This window comes from Crinia signifera, chromosome 3 (assembly GCF_055691185.1).
Source record: "Crinia signifera chromosome 3, ASM5569118v1, whole genome shotgun sequence".
In the NCBI taxonomy this organism is placed as follows: domain Eukaryota; kingdom Metazoa; phylum Chordata; class Amphibia; order Anura; family Myobatrachidae; genus Crinia; species Crinia signifera.
In genome coordinates this window covers 122,268,990-122,288,188 of record NC_139219.1, presented here as the reverse complement: position 1 = coordinate 122,288,188, position 19,199 = coordinate 122,268,990, and the positions used below count along the sequence as shown (strand labels likewise).

At 46.2% G+C, this 19,199-nt stretch overlaps 1 protein-coding gene across 1 annotated transcript in view; it reads left to right on the top strand.

Moving 5' to 3' along the window:
* Positions 1 to 11,879: 11,879 nt before the first annotated feature.
* The window catches only part of IRF2BP2 (interferon regulatory factor 2 binding protein 2), an 18,682-nt gene continuing 11,362 nt past the window's right edge, over positions 11,880 to 19,199 (top strand). The window contains exon 1 of the mRNA XM_083176445.1: positions 11,880 to 13,388. Within this exon, the coding sequence (XP_083032571.1) occupies positions 12,521 to 13,388 (868 nt within the window). The 5' untranslated portion in view covers positions 11,880 to 12,520. The remainder of the gene's footprint in view (positions 13,389 to 19,199) is intronic.

Genomic DNA, 19,199 nt, shown 5'->3' with positions numbered 1-19,199 from the left:
GGTGTGGACAGCTGACGTCACCGGATGTCAGCTGCCCACCCTGTTCTTGGAGCAGGGTACTGCTAATCAAGTCACCAGAGACTAGCATACCTCCCAACAGTCCCGATTTTAGCGGGACAGTCCCGATTATCAGGGCCTGTCCCGCTGTCCCACCCGCGGGCGGCAGTGTCCCGCGGTGTGGGGGGGCTGTTGGGAGTCCCCCCCTGTCAGCTGCTAAGCAGTGGGGAATAAACGCTGTGCGCATGCGCACAGCGTCTATTCCCGCAGCCAGGGGGCTGGGGGCATGGCTAGAGGCTCACAGAGCCTCTGGGTCATGCCCCCATAGCGGCAAAATGGGGGCGTGGCCTCATGGGAGAGCCGCGAGTATAGGCCACGCCCCCTAATTAGACCACGCCCCGAAAATTTCGTTGGTCTAGGGCGCGCAGCAGCAGCGTCCCGACTGCTGAACGCGCAAAGTTGGGAGGTATGGACTAGGGTTGCCACCTCACTTATCATCGATTCCTGGAGATTCCCCCCTCTCATCCTAATACACGCTGACCTCTGTGTAATTGCCCATGTCCACCACACAGACTGCATGTTGCCAGCAGCACCCGCACACACCGCGTGATGATGATTACACTGTGGGAGGCGCAGCAGGGAGGGCTGGGGGAGGAGCAAGTTCCTTGTGTATGTATGAGGTTCCTATAACTGTCAGCTGCGTGCCTGTAGCGCAGCACCGTTACGGAGGGCTGGAGACTTTTTAGACACCTGGATTCCGGGAGAATGGAAAAGCCTCCTGGAGGGTTTCCACCAAAACCGAATCTCAGAAATCCGGGAGAGGTGGCAACCCTACCAGAGACTGACTTAGATTAGCAAGGGCTACAGAAATAATTTTATGGTCGGTGACCATCAAATGATTTTGGGCCCACACAGTGGTTTATTTTCATCAGCGACCATCTCTGGTCGCCCATGAAAATGGGGCATTGAGCGATATATCGCTCGGTGATATATCGCCCCGTATGTACGCACCTATACAGATAGATAGTTATATATTGTTGGAGTGTAGCTGTTTGTGGACGCTTGAAAACATATTGTATAATAAATCTTAAGTGATTAATGTTTTAACACATTTGCTTTATATTTACATATCTCTATCATGTATTTTGCTTGATATTAGGGTAAAGCAGAGGCTTCCATCTGGATGTAGAAGCATACTTTCCTACATTTGAAAAAGAGTTTCAGGGAGATTCCAGGTGTTAGACAGACATTTGCAGTAGTATCAAGCTCCGCCCAAGGGGCTTGTCGAGTGCTACCTTTTAATTGCCACTCAGCCTGGTGTGTGTCCTGCAATGGCAGGTGAAATCTATCTGTCTTTATCTAATGCAAAGACAAATCTATATACACTAGTGTGGGATTCTGTGCTTGTAGGTCCCATTATGAAGGGGAGCACATCCCCCGAAACATTGAATAAATAGGAGTGTATTTTTTTCGCCGTTTTGCAAGTGACCGAGTACCGCCTTTCTCTGCTGAACAGAATACTGACAGAGGCTGGGTAAGTATACTTACCCTCTCCCCCTATGCCTCCCTTCCCACAGCCTAACCTGTACAGTCTCTCCTGCCCACAGCCTAACCCTAACCTTCCCCAAACCCTAAACTCCACCCCCCACCTAACGCTAGGACACCCGCGGCATACTTACCGTCAGGATACGCAGTGGCAAACGCAGGATTTATAGATTGGGGGTTTCCAAATGTAATCCAAAATCTCCCACTCTGCAGCGCATTGGAGTAAGTATGTGATTCTGAGTGGTAACAGCCCTGAAAATTGGTCCTTTTATACACTGAATACTGTATGGAATAGAGTATTAATATTTAACAGTACAGATGGTCTATAGTATCTGCTATTTCAAATATTTAAATAAGATAAGTGGTCAGGAAAAGGTTAAACATATAATAAATAAGTACACAAACATAATAGAACCAGTACTGCACTTTCTAAGCTCTCAATCTCCCACTTCATGGTAAGGCTCCTGTCTCTTCCTCCTGCCAGCTACACTCTGGTCCATTGTGATGTTTGAGGGCTCGGATCCACACATACAGTAAATGTGATAGAAAGTGGCATTTGCCTATGATACCAGCTGTTGAGAATGTGGCCTGGTATATTCGCTGGTGTCTGGATTCAGACCCTGGTGTTCAGGCTGCCGGTCGGGATTCCAGTGCTGGGATTTTGAGAGCTTCCTCCCACAGTGTTGCAATAACATTTGAAACGTTGGAACTTTGATCTCGTTTGCTGTCTTCATTTCCTGGAGTGCCACCCGTGATACACTGCTATATATATATATATATATATATATATATATATATATATATATCCAAGAAGATAAGGAGCGCACTCACCAGACTTGAGATAAAACTTCAAACTTTTATTAGATCCATTTAAAAATCTTTTAAGGCAAGGTCGACGTTTCGGGTCACCGCATGACCCTTTTTCAAGACAGCACACGCCTGGATCCCTGCTTCAGGGATCCAGGCGTGTGCGCTCCTTATCTTCTTGGATATGTTTGGCCCCTATGGATTGTGGTCTAAATTATATGGACACCCCAGCAGCTGCTAAAGAATCTTGAGAGTGCTGTTTTCTTCTATATATATATATATATATATATATATATATATATATATATATATATATATATATATATATATATATATATATATAGGATGCGAGAGAACTGGCACTCCTGGACTTGGGTGTAAGCCAAGGTAGCTTGCCCTGGTGCCAGCAATAAGGAACCTTGCAGTCCCAATGATAAGTAACCGAATAAAGGGCACACCGGGTCTTCAAGTAGGTGAAAACAAACGGACTGGTTTATTACACAGTCATAGGTATGTCAACGTTTCGGGGTCGCCCCCGTCGTCAGGACAAGTAAAGGTGAATGAGCAATGTGCAAAAAATACAGACATATATAAGCTTTGAAACATACTTACCCCCTCCTGCAGTGAGCACTCACAATGCGACTGCCAGGTTTGGTTTCCGGGTGCGATCGCACACTGGTGACGTCACCGCTGTTCACAGCGCCGTCTGACAGGCGCATCACTTCGGCTCCGTCCTGGGGTCACGTGATACTGACTGCTGGGGAGGCAAACAATAGCTTAGTGCTATAGCAACAGTGTTGTGAATACAAAAACATGAATGGGCAGTAATCAACAATGTAAATTGCGAACGCATCCATAATACAGCAAACATTTACGAGGATGCTAAAAAACAAAAACTGTGAGCAAACACATATAACAAATGGTGAGAATTACATTGGATGAATAGTGGAAGAGATGTGAAATTAAAGAATATAAATAAATGGTAAAGCGGGAAGGGAAATTAAAAACCCTGTACTTCTGGGAGATGCGGGGGACCCGCAGAGTGTCATGTTATGACAAAAAGGCTAAAGCAAGCAGCACTAAACGGAGTTGTGCCTCACATAAGGCTTGTGCATCGGAGCACTGCGCTGTGGAGCATGAAAGCAGGGAGGCCGTCATGTCAGCTGGCAGCAGGTGTCGACTATGTGTCGATCAGCACTAGTGAACTGATTCACTGTGTAATAATTCTAGTGCGAGGGGGCAGGGGGGTGAAACGGAGGACTGCATGAGCCTTATAGGAAAGCATGCAGACCTAGGCTGTCATTTAACCCTTTTGGGGCCAGTGTGTCCAACCTGAATATCCACTGACATTCAAGCTGGAGAAGTTTTTTGGACCGGTCTCCACCCCTGATAGAAGGGGGAACGTGGTCAATAATTTTGTAACGTAGCCTCGCCAGGCTATGTTTGGCCATGGCAAAGTGCCTGGCGACTGGTTGTTGACTTTTGCCAGACACTAGGGCAGCTCTAATGGCGCTTCGGTGTTGCGCCATGCGGACTTTAAACTCACAATCTGTCTTGCCGACATAGTTAAGTCCGCATGGACATTGGATCAAATAGACAACGAACTCTGTGGAGCATGTTAAGGGCCATTTAATTTTAAATTTTTTGCCAGTGTATGGGTGAGCCACATCTTTGCAGGCTATCAAGTAGCCGCAAGTAATACAGCCCAAACATTTGAAACAGCCAACCCTGTTGTTGCGGCTAGGCCTTGCCTGGGTGCTGAAGTTGGTGATTTCTGTTTTAACTAACAGATCTTTAAGGTTAGGGCCCCGGGTGTAGCTTGGCATCAACTTGGTGTCTTTAAACATGGGTAGGTCGGGGTCAGTGCGTACAATGTCCCACCATCCTTTGGCTTTATGGGTGGTGTTTTGGCTGGTAGTGCAGAATTCATTGACCCAGGGAATACTGGGCTGTTTTTGTTAAGACAGTTAGTCAAAAACAGCCCAGTATTCCCTGGGTCAATGAATTCTGCACTACCAGCCAAAACACCACCCATAAAGCCAAAGGATGGTGGGACATTGTACGCACTGACCCCGACCTACCCATGTTTAAAGACACCAAGTTGATGCCAAGCTACACCCGGGGCCCTAACCTTAAAGATCTGTTAGTTAAAACAGAAATCACCAACTTCAGCACCCAGGCAAGGCCTAGCCGCAACAACAGGGTTGGCTGTTTCAAATGTTTGGGCTGTATTACTTGCGGCTACTTGATAGCCTGCAAAGATGTGGCTCACCCATACACTGGCAAAAAATTTAAAATTAAATGGCCCTTAACATGCTCCACAGAGTTCGTTGTCTATTTGATCCAATGTCCATGCGGACTTAACTATGTCGGCAAGACAGATTGTGAGTTTAAAGTCCGCATGGCGCAACACCGAAGCTCCATTAGAGCTGCCCTAGTGTCTGGCAAAAGTCAACAACCAGTCGCCAGGCACTTTGCCATGGCCAAACATAGCCTGGCGAGGCTACGTTACAAAATTATTGACCACGTTCCCCCTTCTATCAGGGGTGGAGACCGGTCCAAAAAACTTCTCCAGCTTGAATGTCAGTGGATATTCAGGTTGGACACACTGGCCCCAAAAGGGTTAAATGACAGCCTAGGTCTGCATGCTTTCCTATAAGGCTCATGCAGTCCTCCGTTTCACCCCCCTGCCCCCTCGCACTAGAATTATTACACAGTGAATCAGTTCACTAGTGCTGATCGACACATAGTCGACACCTGCTGCCAGCTGACATGACGGCCTCCCTGCTTTCATGCTCCACAGCGCAGTGCTCCGATGCACAAGCCTTATGTGAGGCACAACTCTGTTTAGTGCTGCTTGCTTTAGCCTTTTTGTCATAACATGACACTCTGCGGGTCCCCCGCATCTCCCAGAAGTACAGGGTTTTTAATTTCCCTTCCCGCTTTACCATTTATTTATATTCTTTAATTTCACATCTCTTCCACTATTCATCCAATGTAATTCTCACCATTTGTTATATGTGTTTGCTCACAGTTTTTGTTTTTTAGCATCCTCGTAAATGTTTGCTGTATTATGGATGCGTTCGCAATTTACATTGTTGATTACTGCCCATTCATGTTTTTGTATTCACAACACTGTTGCTATAGCACTAAGCTATTGTTTGCCTCCCCAGCAGTCAGTATCACGTGACCCCAGGACGGAGCCGAAGTGATGCGCCTGTCAGACGGCGCTGTGAACAGCGGTGACGTCACCAGTGTGCGATCGCACCCGGAAACCAAACCTGGCAGTCGCGTTGTGAGTGCTCACTGCAGGAGGGGGTAAGTATGTTTCAAAGCTTATATATGTCTGTATTTTTTGCACATTGCTCATTCACCTTTACTTGTCCTGACGACGGGGGCGACCCCGAAACGTTGACATACCTATGACTGTGTAATAAACCAGTCCGTTTGTTTTCACCTACTTGAAGACCCGGTGTGCCCTTTATTCGGTTACTTTATATATATATATATATATATATATATATGGAAAGAAAAAATAGAGGTGCGCTATAGTGAATTACCACTCAGTGGCTGTATAAAAAGAATGATATCTAATAATTAATACTTGTTTTAAAAACAAATGGACATTTTATTGAATATAAAGACTCATCCACATTTTCATATTCTTATGGATGCCACATATAACATGAATCCGCGGCCCGATGCGTTTCGTCCCTTAGGACTTCATCAGGGGCAAATGAATCAATCCCAAAAAGCAATGTAGCCTCTTACGTGATGCAAAAATGGAAGAATCCACTAGCTTAGTGGTGCCTATTGCAGTCAACTACTGCAATGGTTGGTGTAAAATGGTTAAGGCCCCCTATTTAACAATAGGTCCAATAGAGCCTCAGTGAATATATTCAATGGTAATTGGATACCTTCTTCTGTCCACAGAGCAAAAAATTAGCCTCTCAAGGTGAGAGACACTGTGGATCACAGGTTCTAGAGAGCCAGTGACTAAATACAGTGATGCTTATTTGATTGATTGCCTGTGACGTCTTTTTTGTCTGAGTGCCTCCTAACTCCTGGACTATTATATATATATATATATATATATATATATATATATATATATATATATATATATATATACACATACATATACATACATATACAAATCCAATGAGACGCGGCACTCGAAGTGGAAGAAATCAAACAAATGCTCAAACAGTTGTCTTCATCAACGTTTCATTTCTCTGTGGAAATATCGTCAGGATAACAGGATTTCCACAGAGAAATGAAACGTTGATGAAGACGACTGTTTGAGCATTTGTTTGATTTCTTCCACTTTGAGTGCCGCGTCTCATTGGATTTGTATGTAAGCTGACTGACTAAGTCAGCCACGGGGGCACCGGAGGCAGCTACTCAATTTAAATAGTGCTGGGTCTAAAGCAATAGTGTATATATATATATATATATATATATATATATATATATATATATATATATAGCATAATACTACATTATACATAGCCCCTCCCCATATTACACCTAGTATACATAGCACAATTCTACATTATACATAGCCCCACCCCATATAACACCCAGTACACACAGCCCTATAAAACAATATACACAGTGCACCCCCTCCTACCCTATTCAATTACACACACACACACCCCTCTCTCCCAGCACTACCCCATCTCTGCGGATCCTTCCTGAGAAGTGCATGGAGCAGGCCCGGCAGTGTGGTGGGGGGAGGCTGCCCTCAGCAGGCAGAGGAGCAGGAAGAGCAGGGCTGATGCACGGAGACCACATTGACAGTGTGGTGGACAGAGTCAGCCTCACTGAAGCTGAACTCCTGGCAGCCGGCTCACTCATTCACCGCTACAGCTGACACTGCCTCTCTGATAGCAGCACGGCCATCGCTACCCACAACCCCGCTGTGGCCAGATGTGGCCAGATGTGATATATCCCCGGCAGGCCCCTCCTCCAGCTTTCCAGACATGTGCATGCGCAGTCCGTATTTTCAAGAGGGACCCCCCAAAAATGGGAGAACGGGGAGCTTTGTGGGGCAGCGGGAGGCTCATGTAAAATTCTGGAGCCTGCCGCATAGGCAAGCCTGTGTAGAAGTCTTATGTTTATTTAGAAAACTGGAATTTGTGTACATTTATAAATTTGTTGATGTCCTCTAGGTGTCCACCCTATAGAATGTAAGCTTCTATGAGCGAGGGTATCTTTCCTAGAGGACAATGCACACATCACAGATTATTACAGTATAATGAGCATTGTTGTCCATGCAATGTGCTGTTATTACTATTTATTTATTAACAGTTTCTTATATAGTGTACACATATTCCGCAGCACTTTACAGAAAATATTTGAACATTCACATCAGTTTCTGCCCCAGTGGATTTTACAATCTATATTCCCTACCACATGTAAACACACTCACAGACATTCATTCTAGAGGTTAATTTGTAGTCAAACTGGGAGCACATCACTTAAACATATGAGGAGAAAAGACGTACAAAAGAAACCTTTATGAGTTTAGCACCATCTTTATTACCGTGAGTTGGGGTACGCCCATATTTCAAAAGATACCTTTATATATGTATCACTCTTATATTCTTGGTGAGTGAGGTATGCTAGTCCAGCTCCTCACATATTATTTATACACTTGGTGTATGATAAATCTACACATATTGTACTTTTCTTCTTTTTTTGGAGTTCATGTAAGAAGTCACATTTCTTTCAAGCAACTATAAAAACATCACCAAAGATACCTTTATGAACTTCACACCAGCTTACCCAAACGTGAGTCTTGTACGCCTATCTTAATTTCGTTCACTTTTTTGAACAACACTGTATTTGTGTCAACACAGAAAAAATAGAAATATTCACACACATATGAAATCATTTTTCTATCTTCAACTTTTTCTTTCTATCACGGACACTAATTGGTTTTTGAAACGGACACATTGGACCGGATCCTAACATCACTAAGAGAGATAATATCAAGAAAGGAGGACTGTACTCTACAATATCTCTAAGTATTTTTTGTTGCGCGTCAGTGTACATCAGTTCCAAATTTTCTCTTGTTTGCATGTTTGTAAAGTGTGGGAGCTGACACCAGGGCTGCATAGCGCCATATATAATTCTGTCATTCCAAGATCCTAGTTTTACTAGATATAGTCCGTCACACTGGACACTAGATATAGTCCGTCATATTGGACACAGCCCGTTACACTGGACACTGGATATAGGCCGTCACACTGGACACTAGATATAGCCGTCACACTGGACACATCCCGTTACACTGGACACTGGATATAGGCCGTCACACTGGACACTGGATATAGGCCGTCACACTGGACACAGCCCGTTACACTGGATACAGCCCGTCACCCTGGACACAGTCCCTGGACAATGGACACAGCCGTCACACTTGACAGTCTGCCCCTGGACACAGGCCGTCACCCTGGACAATGGACGCAGCCTCTGTACACAACCTCTGTACACTGGACACACCCCCTGTACACTGGACACAACCCCTGGACAATGGACACAGCCCCTGCATACTGGACACAGCCCCTGTACACTGGACACAGCCCCTGACACACTGGACACAGCAGTGTGTAATGGACACTGCAGGCTGCAGTCCCTATACACTTAGTGTACAGTCAGCAGCACTGCAGCCCCTGCGTGCACTGCAGACCCTAATTGAGTGTGAGCGCTGCAGTACCTAGTTACAACAAAAAAATCAATCAAATTCAACACAGGGCACGGAGCACAGATCTCCCACCCACCCTCTTCCTTCTCCTATAATGGAGTGAAGATGGCGGGGCGCGCGCGTGTCTTATATAACATCCCGATCCCGTGAGAATCCGATGATCATCATCCGCGATGATGACGTTTTGCCTCGTTTTCGGTCCTTAATTCAGGCGGGAACTCCCGAGTCGTATCGGATCCCGACTCGGATCGTGATGTTCCAATCTGTCGGATCCCGGAGATCCGGACCCGCTCATCTCTAATTATATATATATATATATATATATATATATATATATATATACACATACACATATACACACACACACATATATATATGCATACACACATTTATACCACTGTGCATTTAAGTAGGATTGCTAGGAATCTGTGACGGTATGGTTTTCAGTGCCCTCAGGGCACAAGCTCTTCAAGGACACAGGGTTACTGAACTTCTCATTGGCTCATTGGCTATAACATGTCTTCCCTATTCTTATGAGCTATTCTAAGCCACACAGATTCTCACACATTTAGTCATGGTAAGGACCATTATTTCAAAATAGCCAAGTAAACAGAAGACACAAGAGGGGAATGTCCCTGACAGGCTCACACAATGGTCCTTATTCTGATTCAGTCAGACGGCTGCATATTCGGTCGGATGGCCGATGTATTGTGTTCGAGCATGTTCAGAGGCATTTCTGCGCATGTGCGAATGCCACGCACGTCCGAATATGGCGTGAATTCCATACAGAATATTATCGGTAGGAACAATTCGAACAGGGTGTGGAGAGGGACGTGAAGGGCTGTTTGGGCTCATTACCATATGCGTACGCCCCGCGTTTCATGGTCTTTCCCATGAAAACGCTGGGAGTACATATGGTAATTCGGCCGTGACGCACGTGCGGGCGGCGGACAGCTGACATAGCCGGATGCCAGCTGCCCGCCCATATTCCTCTGTTCGCACGAAGAAATGTCCGAGCGGTCCATCATTCGATGGTCAGTGACCATCGGAGGATGGGGGAGGTTCCCACAGATGGGGGAGTTGTTCACATGAGACATCCACTTGCGTTCCATTCGCTCAGCGTCTTACCGCATTCGGACGGTGTGAGCGATCCGTATGGTAGGCGGGGCTAAGAACACTCGGTGGACGTCCGAAAATACGCATCCATCCTAGTCAACTAGAATAAGGGCTAATGTGCCAGGTTAGAACATAACTACCCTACTGACATATCCAATGTTTTTCACATTGTGTCTCACCTTCAGAGCACATTTGTATAGGGTTGAAAAAAGTGTATTTGACATGTAAAGTTAATGAATGTATTAATAGTTGAAATAACTTATCTGTTGCATATAAAAAAATAAGACTGATTCAGTGGTGTATGCAGTGCTGATGTCGAATGCAGTGTAGCGATTTTTTGCTACTACTATTGTGCATGCACTACTTTATTGTGCATGCATATACAGAGTCAAAGTTCTAATTTCAGGCACATGAAATAAGACGTGTATTGAAATTGTAGTGAATCAGGCCCTTTAGACTCATCTCTGTGTGCTGGGCAATCTTGTTGAGCGTTCTGAGTTATCTAGCATCGCTTTGAATGCTCAGCAAATCTCCCCGTGTGTACGCAGAGCTTCTATAGTAGAGCCTGTATCTGTGTCTGTTCTTTTTAATACTTTGGGGCAGTGGTTCCCAAACTGTGCGCCTAGGCTCCCTGGGGTGCCTCGGAGCACTTGCAGGGGTGCCTCGGTTTGGTTGTCCAGAACCGATTCAAACTATTTATGGTCAATGTAATAGGCAAAATCAGTGCTGGTGGCTTCCAGTTTTTAAATATGTGGATAAACAGAAGTGAATCCTGTCCCTCACCACAAAACTGGACCTAAGGATGACATATACGCACAACTTATTTAATTTAATATTGTTTTCTGAAATTCTCGGTAACAAACTTTGCACCTAGGGGTGCAGTGACAAATATTCTGATAATCTAGGGTGCAGTGATGCAAAAAAGTTGGGGTGATCTACATTTTTTTTGCAACAATATGAAATTATTATCTGGTTGTATATGCCCCAAGCCCTTTTCCCTCATGATGCTAGGCCCTCCAATTGCAGGCTCTGGAGAACAGGGAGAGCTTCAGTTTGGCAAGAGGTAACATTTGTGCCAACGCAGCACTCCAATATTTACATGCCACCCATATAAATTGATCCCGGTCTGGCCATGCAAGCAGGATTAATTTGTGGGGAGCTTGTGGGAGTTAAGATGGGGATCTCACCTGACTGCCCCCAGAGTGTTTAAGAAGAACCCCAAAAAGGAATGAAAAAATAAAGTGTAACATATCGCTTGTGGTGGTGTGTGGGTTAATGTGTCATTTCCCTGTGCCTGTGTGAGCATACGTTAACATTTGCAATGTGTTTTAAAAGCTAGTTGCAGTATGAGCTTTTGACCTCTCTCTCTTTCCTGCAAACGCAAGCGCCTTTGGCGAAGTGATTCAGCAGCATTAAACAACAGAAAAGAAGGGGTGGGTGGGGGAGACACTGGTGTATTTTTCCAACAAATGAAATTGTGCTTGCATCACACGCAAATGATTATTCCCAGTCCCCTCCCCCAGTCCCTGCACACACAAGGTATAGTAACTGAGTCAGTGCTAGCTCTCCCGCAGCAGCAACCGCCACCGCCGCCGCCGCTCTCCTCCTCTCCTCCTGTTTGTTGTCTTGGCAGCAGTTCAAAGAAATGAGGGGGATGGAGAGAGGCGAGGAAGCGTAGGCGTGCATGGCCAGTGACAGTTACTGCGCCTGCGCATAGGAGAGGCGGCGGCTGCTGCTGCAGCAGCACGGGGACTGTCGAAGAATCAAGTAAATAGAGAACTTGGAATCACAACGGTTCGTGACGTCACCGGTTATGCCAGCGCGAGCACGAGAGAGGCGGGAACCCGGCGGCGCCGCAGACTAGGGAGAGAGCGGGAGCGGCTGTGTGTGTGCGCGCCGGCAGCATATGGGTTGTGTACATACACTCCGGCTCGGTGTACATCGCTGTCCCGTCACAGTCGCCTGTTCTCGGCGCACGAAGGGGTTAAGCCCGGAGTTGTTGTGAGCTTTTGGCAGTGAGAAGAGGGGGGCTCCTCTGGTGACTGAGGCCGCAGCCAATCGGCAAGCCGCTCCCCCTCCCCCAACCCTCCTCCCCTCCCAGGAGCGGTGCAGCTGAGGAAGGCGAAAGAAGGAGCGCTGCACCGAGAGTGATTCCTCCTCCTCCCGGGATCCAGGGCGTAGTGTGCATGTCTCACGCCGGACTTCGCATCAGCCAAGGCGGAGGGCGCCGCCGCCCAGCTCCCCGAGGCTGAGTTTCAGCTCTGCACAGTCACCCCCGGAGCCTCCCGCACGGCCAGCGCCCGCCAGTCTCGCTCGGATCCGTGTGGATTGCTCGTTTCTGCTATGTCATCCGCCACGGTGGCCGCCTCCCGGAGACAGTCCTGCTACCTTTGCGACCTACCCCGAATGCCCTGGGCCATGATCTGGGACTTCACGGAGCCCGTGTGCCGGGGCTGCGTCAACTACGAGGGCGCCGACCGCATCGAGTTTGTTATCGAGACCGCCCGACACCTAAAGAGGGCACACGGCTTCCAGGAGGGCCGGTCCCCGGGGCCCCCGGCCTCCGCCTCTACCGCCTCCTCCGTCAAGCCGCAGCTGACCGTGAAGGAGATGGCGCAAATCGGGCACAGTGTGGTGGGCCCCGAGGGTGTCTCCCGGGCCTCTCAGCCGCAGTGCCTGGACCGCTACCCGCTGGTGTCTGAGCGGCCTCCGCCCCGCCTGGGCTCGGATTACAGCGTTGGGCGCCAGGTAAACGGCCTCCTGCTCCCCAATGGCTTCCCCAAGGAAGACCCCCCGGAGCTTAACCGCCAGAGCCCCAATTCCCGCAGGACTAGCGTCGTCCCCCCCTCCCTGGGCGCCCTGATGAATGGCTCCCCGATGGGCGGCCGCGCTCCTCCTCTGGGGATCTCCGCCGCCTCGCTGGTGGCCGCAGCTGCGGCCACTACCTCCGCGGATATGGGGAACAAGCGGCCGGGTTCGGTGTCCAGCAGCGAGCACGACGGGAAGGAGAAGCACCGGGCGGACAGTTACTCCGAGTTGGCAGAGAGCCACAAGGGCCGGGCGGAAGAATGGATCAATAAGCCCAAGACGGTACGGGACACGCTGATGGCCATGCAGCACAACCACTCGCCCTACGACGCCAAGTTCAAAAAGGACCCCGGCGTCGGCAGGGCCCTTGGCTTTGACGCCGGCAACCCAGCACCGAAATCAGGTATATGGCTCTCCTTGTACAGTGTAATAGTGCGGACGAGGGGCCGGGGCATGGCGGGGTTCCTACTGTACGCGCTGCTTTTAAGTCGGGGAGATGACGGAGAAAGCTTGTGCAGAGCACGGCTGTAATGGGCTGCCTCAGCGAGACGGAACAGCTACATAGCAGCGTGTTATTGTGCTGATGCAGCAATTTCTAGGGGTCACACACACAGGCTCCCATTATTCAGGCTATTTATGGAAGCGCGCTTACAGTAGTCTGGGCTTATGAGGATTCTAGCCTTATGCTTAGTGTGCGGCTGTTACTGGAATAGCAGCAGGATTATATAAACTGTGAATTACTTGCTACACCACAGTGCTGGGAATACACACCCTGCTCCATAGTAGCTGTCTGCTGGCAAACACGTCCTCATACTTTAGAGCTGTTAAGTTGGTGGACGCTTGACACTTTTACAGTTCTACATGTATGTATAGATGCATTTGCAAGAAGTTTCCATGCAGTATACAGAACAATAATTGAGAAGAAAATGAAGCTGCACAGTCGTTCTTGGTACTATAGTGTGTGCGCGCGTTTGCATAATTTTTCTGTGTGGAATTACAAGTCTCAGCATGATAGCAACTCATTTTGTTTGGAAGAAGGTGGTGTTTAGTCTAATGTTTAGAGGTTTGCTAATGAAACCAATGGACAATTGTAGTATCACATTTTCTTAAAGTTATGTATGTTTTATTTGAACTTTGTAATTGAAAGGCGTTTTTATTTATTGGCTTATGGTAAAACTGCTACTGGGAAAATAGTCTCCAAATCCATGTACCAAATCATTTTTATAGCTGCTGATTGACATTGAGCTGCTGATTGACATTGAGCAGTGTTCTATTTAGTTATGTTTTGCACAGATGTTGCATTTTGATTTTATTTATGGATCTTAAAGCTTGTTTTCGTTCTGAAAAGTTCCAAAATTCCACAGTGTCCTCATAGAAACCAGTAGTGTTATTCATAGTATGTTTGTGGTGCATGCAGACATGTCATTAATCTTTTCTTTTACTGATGACTCATGCTGCATTGGCTATATTGCTCAGGGGAAAATCAGATCTGCTTTCGTTTTTGCACAACTAAACATATTGTTAACAACATATTTAACTTGCATTACATATTTGTCCCCTGAAATGCATGATATATTTTTTCCAAATTTCCGGAGAACCATAGTTATAAACAGGCAAGTGTACTTTGTGTCTTGCATTTATTTCACAGGTTGTATTGGACTTTACTGCTGAACTTGTAAAATGCTGATATTGTAATAGTTGCTCATTACACTTCTTCCTTGGTGTACAGACATCCACATATTGTATAGATTACTTAAAATATTTGGTTGTGTAGCCTGATTCAATAGATACATTGGGCCATGTTGATTTAATTAGAAGTTTAATAAAAAAAAATGTATATTGACCTTCATTTATTCCTAACGTTCCCTATTTTATCTTCGCTTTAGTGTGATGACTGTATCAAAATGGACCTTTCTATAGGTAGCCTTTGGCAGAATTATCTTTTCTTGGTGCACTTTTGTGGTTTCCCTCAAGGATTTCAAAATTATATATTTTTTTTCATTGCATGTTTATAACATAATCCCACCTTCATTCTCCCTGTTTTTGTACCTTTTAAAGCAAAAGCCGTAGAGGTTAAATGTTTATATGTATTGTCGTTTATGAATGTTTGTTGGTTCATGTAAATCTGTTGGCATCTGCAGGCCACCTCATTGGAAGCATACTAAAACTACATAGTTACTTGATACTGTATAAACAAGGCACATTTTCCTGGTTTGTCTGTCCCGTCCTCCAATAAGAATTGCTGTTTATTAATGGAATGGGGAAAGAAAACCTCATCATGAGGTTTGTCTGCCATGTACATTTATTTTACTATGCAACAGCAGTGTGTTAAGGTGTGTACATACATACAGATTTTTCTGTCCAATCTATCTGGTGGGAACAAAAACCTGGAAATGTATGGGAGAATGACAATCAAATTTACACCCAAATGCAGGAGAACAGAAAAAAATATATGCTCTGATTTGTTATGGTACTTGTTTCCTAGCACGGCGCCCGTCGTGGTACATCGCATGCCTTAAGTTAAGGTACTTAAGGCATGCGATGGACCCGATTTTCTGTCTTTAACTGGCTCAATTGCCGGTAAAAGTGAAAATCGCGGCCCCTAATAAGGGGCCGCGATGCGATCAACGCGATTTCCCCACAGGGAACAATGTTAAAGTGAAAATCAGGTTGATCGCGTCCGTCGCGGGCCATATAACCCGATTTCACATAGGTGACAATGCTAAATGGGCCAATATGGCCCATTTAACATTGAATATGTGTAAAAAGCATGGTTAATGGCGCCCCCCCCCCCCCCCCCATTTTAAACGCCACCCCGCTATTGACGCCAACCCGAAGCGTGGCGAGTGGCAGCGGTACGCATCCTCCGACCTTTTCATACCCCTACCATCCACTTCGGCGTGGAGTTGAGAATAGAAAGTGTGGCGAGTGCACTGAGCCTGAAGCGTGGCGAGCGCACGCGGATACCTGTGAAGGTATCCGCGGGGCTCGCCACGCTTCGGGCTCACTGCGCTCGCCACACTTTCTATTCTCAACTCCACGCCGACGTGGATAGTAGCGGTATGAAAAGGTCGGGGGACGCGTACTGCCGCCGCTCGCTGCGCTTGCCACACTTCGGGTTGGCGTCTATAGCGGGGTGGCGTTAAAATTGGGGGCCATTTCAAACATCAGGGGGGGGTTCTATAAAAATAGGGTGTTTTGGGGCATTTCACATTAAAATCAATGCAAAATCGCGTCTCGCATCACATGTGATATGGCAATTTTTTCGCGATGGTCACAATCAAAATCGGTGGCGCCGTGCTAGGAAACAAGTACCTTTTTTGTTATATCAGAATGATTTAAATCATTTGTCTGACTGATCACTGTCTGTTTTAATTTTTTTGATTGTCATTTGCTCCCATACATTTCCAGGTTTTTGTTCCCACCAGATAGATCAGACAGAAAAATCTGTACGTGTGTACGCACCTTTAGGCCCATCAGCTGCAGACATCAGGAATTTCCGCAAGTGTGTTTCTTTTGCTCTGTAATTAGAAACAACTAGATCAGAAGCAGTGGCCATACACCTACAGATTTATCTTAAGATCTGGCTGGTTAGAACAAAAACATGGTTATGGATGAGAGCAAATGACAATGGACCATTTGCTTGGAAATGCTGAAAAACTGACAAACTGTCATTCAGATTTTACCAGATTTTTGTTCCAACAAGCCAAATCTGAAGATAAATCTGTAGGTGTATGGCCAGATTGCTGAAGTGCATAATTGTGATGTAGAAAGGCCTATTCTAAAGCTGTCAGTTAGGTAACTTATAAACATTTGTCACCTTTTTTATATTTTATGAATAAGTGAGAAGCTAAATAAGATTGAAATTCTTTGGACTGAGCAGACTGTGTGATATATATATATATATATCTCACATACACAATTTCAATATGTTGGTAAATTCCCTGGAACTGAGATGCCTGGTGTCCATGCATGGTTTTAGGATCAACAGCCTATTTTAGAGTCTGCCTGCTCTATTATTCATGTCAGTAATAAGTATTTGGTTGAGGGTTACTGGAGTATGCGTCATTACACAAACAACTCCCCCCCCCCCCCCCTAAATGCTTCCTATTGAAATGACACTGCTGTAATGTTCAAAAGTGCCCCCAAGATCATTTTTGTTAATATGGACATAACCTAGGATAACCTCTGTCAAGAAAAATAATAACAATGCTTTAGAGTGCCTATGAGCAAGATTAACCCTTTGATTGCCAACATCTGAGAGATGTTCAAATATGCTAGCGTCGCTCCCGTTTGAATAGAAAATGTGTTAAAAATAATTCCTATATAAAGGTAAACCTTACAGGTCGTTATGATGAATGGAAATGTTTACTTGCCAATTTTCACACCTATTTTGACAAATTCACTTGGTACACAAAGGGTTAACTAACAATCTCAGTGTTCATAGTGTGTTTTCTATAAGGTCAGAAAATGTTAATTTTAAACCTAACAAATTCTGATATGTTTGAATTGTGCATGGTCATAGATTTAGAGGGGTATTCAATGCCGCAGCGAGCGGCCGGCGAGGGGGTTAAACAGCGAGGATTGCTGAAAACCAGCGATCCTCGCTGTTTAACCCCCGCGCCGGCCGCTCGCTCTATTCAACGTACTGGGGAAATCCCCGCCGAGAATTCCCCAAAACAGTGAGACCCGCGGCTGCTGCAGAAAACTTGCAGTTTTTAGCCGCGGGTCTCGCTGCTTCTGGAGCCGCATCCGCCAATTCCCCCTCTCTCATAAAACGGAGCGAGGGGGAATTGGCAGATGCGGAGGCTGTGTTGAATGCTGTCAGGGTGAGTGGTGACAGCGAGCAGGAAGACCTGCTCGCTGTCACCACTCGCAAACAGCATTGAATACCTGCCTTAGTATCTTTATGCAGCCAGGAATTTAGGGGGTGATGTATTCTGGCGTCACGATAGCTATTGCTGCTTTGTCTCTTTATTGAGGCATAACAGAAAGCAACAATGCTGAGATTTCTGTCCCAACACCTGTCTCCCACTACTGCAATCCCTGCAATTTCTTTAATTCCTCGGCCCAGTGTATCTCTTTTATACCTGGCCACGATGCACATGTTCCACTTCATTATGTCACTTGTATGGGCAGTCATGCATGCTGGGGTGTGGATCGTATTGTTGACCCGACTTAGGTTGACAGGCAGCAAGGTCGACAGGGTTCTAGGTCGACATGGGTGAAGGTCAACATGGGTTTAGGTCGAGACATGGGTTAGGTCGCGAGGTCTACATGGGTTTTTCACAGTTTTTTTTTACCCGAATGTCGACATGGACACAGTTGAAAGTCAACCGCAGCCCCTTGCTTGCTTGCGATGCTTCGGGCATGGTGCCTCGCTGCACTCGGCACACTATTTTATTCTCCCACCATGCCTTAGTGGATGGTAGGGCATGAAATACCGCCTGTCGGCTCAAAAAAACAGTGAAAAAACCCATGTTGACCTCGTGACCTGTCGACCGAAAACCCTGTCGACCAAAGTCGGGGTCGACAATACGACCGTATCCCGCATGCTGTTGCTGGGCATCCAACATTCATAGGTAATCCAGCCAATATATGAATACAGGATAAGCTTGCGGTCAGGGCCTTCCTACCTATGTCACTGTTTCCATTGTAAAACACAACGGAATATGCTATGCTATATAAGTAACTGTAAATAAATAAGTGTATGGGCACCTTAAGAATTGTATCATATTTCTTGTGTTTATATATTGGCGTATTTGCCCTTACCCCTCTGTCCCCCCTCCACTACCATCTGCTGGCTAAGAGTGAAACTATCTTTCTCACACATGCACAAAACCGAAGGATGGAAATCACTCAGTGCATACAAATTCAGTGGACTGCTTTCAGGATCTTATGATGAGCGCCGGCAGGCAACGATGATGCGGGATGATGTGTCTGCGCTAATGGCCGGGCCTTACACACTGGGTGGCTTTTGAGCTGAAAGCAGATCAAACATTTCAAGTGAGGTGCTTTCAGCTAAATATCACCCAGTGTGTATGGGCCTTAAAACCTGTTATTTAGTCTACACGCCCATGGCAAACATATGTTGTTACTAGTAAGCCTGCTCATCTACCTTGTGATTGCCTCTGTGTTTGTGTATGTGTGAGTGATATAGTTTCACTCTTAGCCAGCAGATGGTAGTGTTTCGGAGACACCCAAAAGGACACGA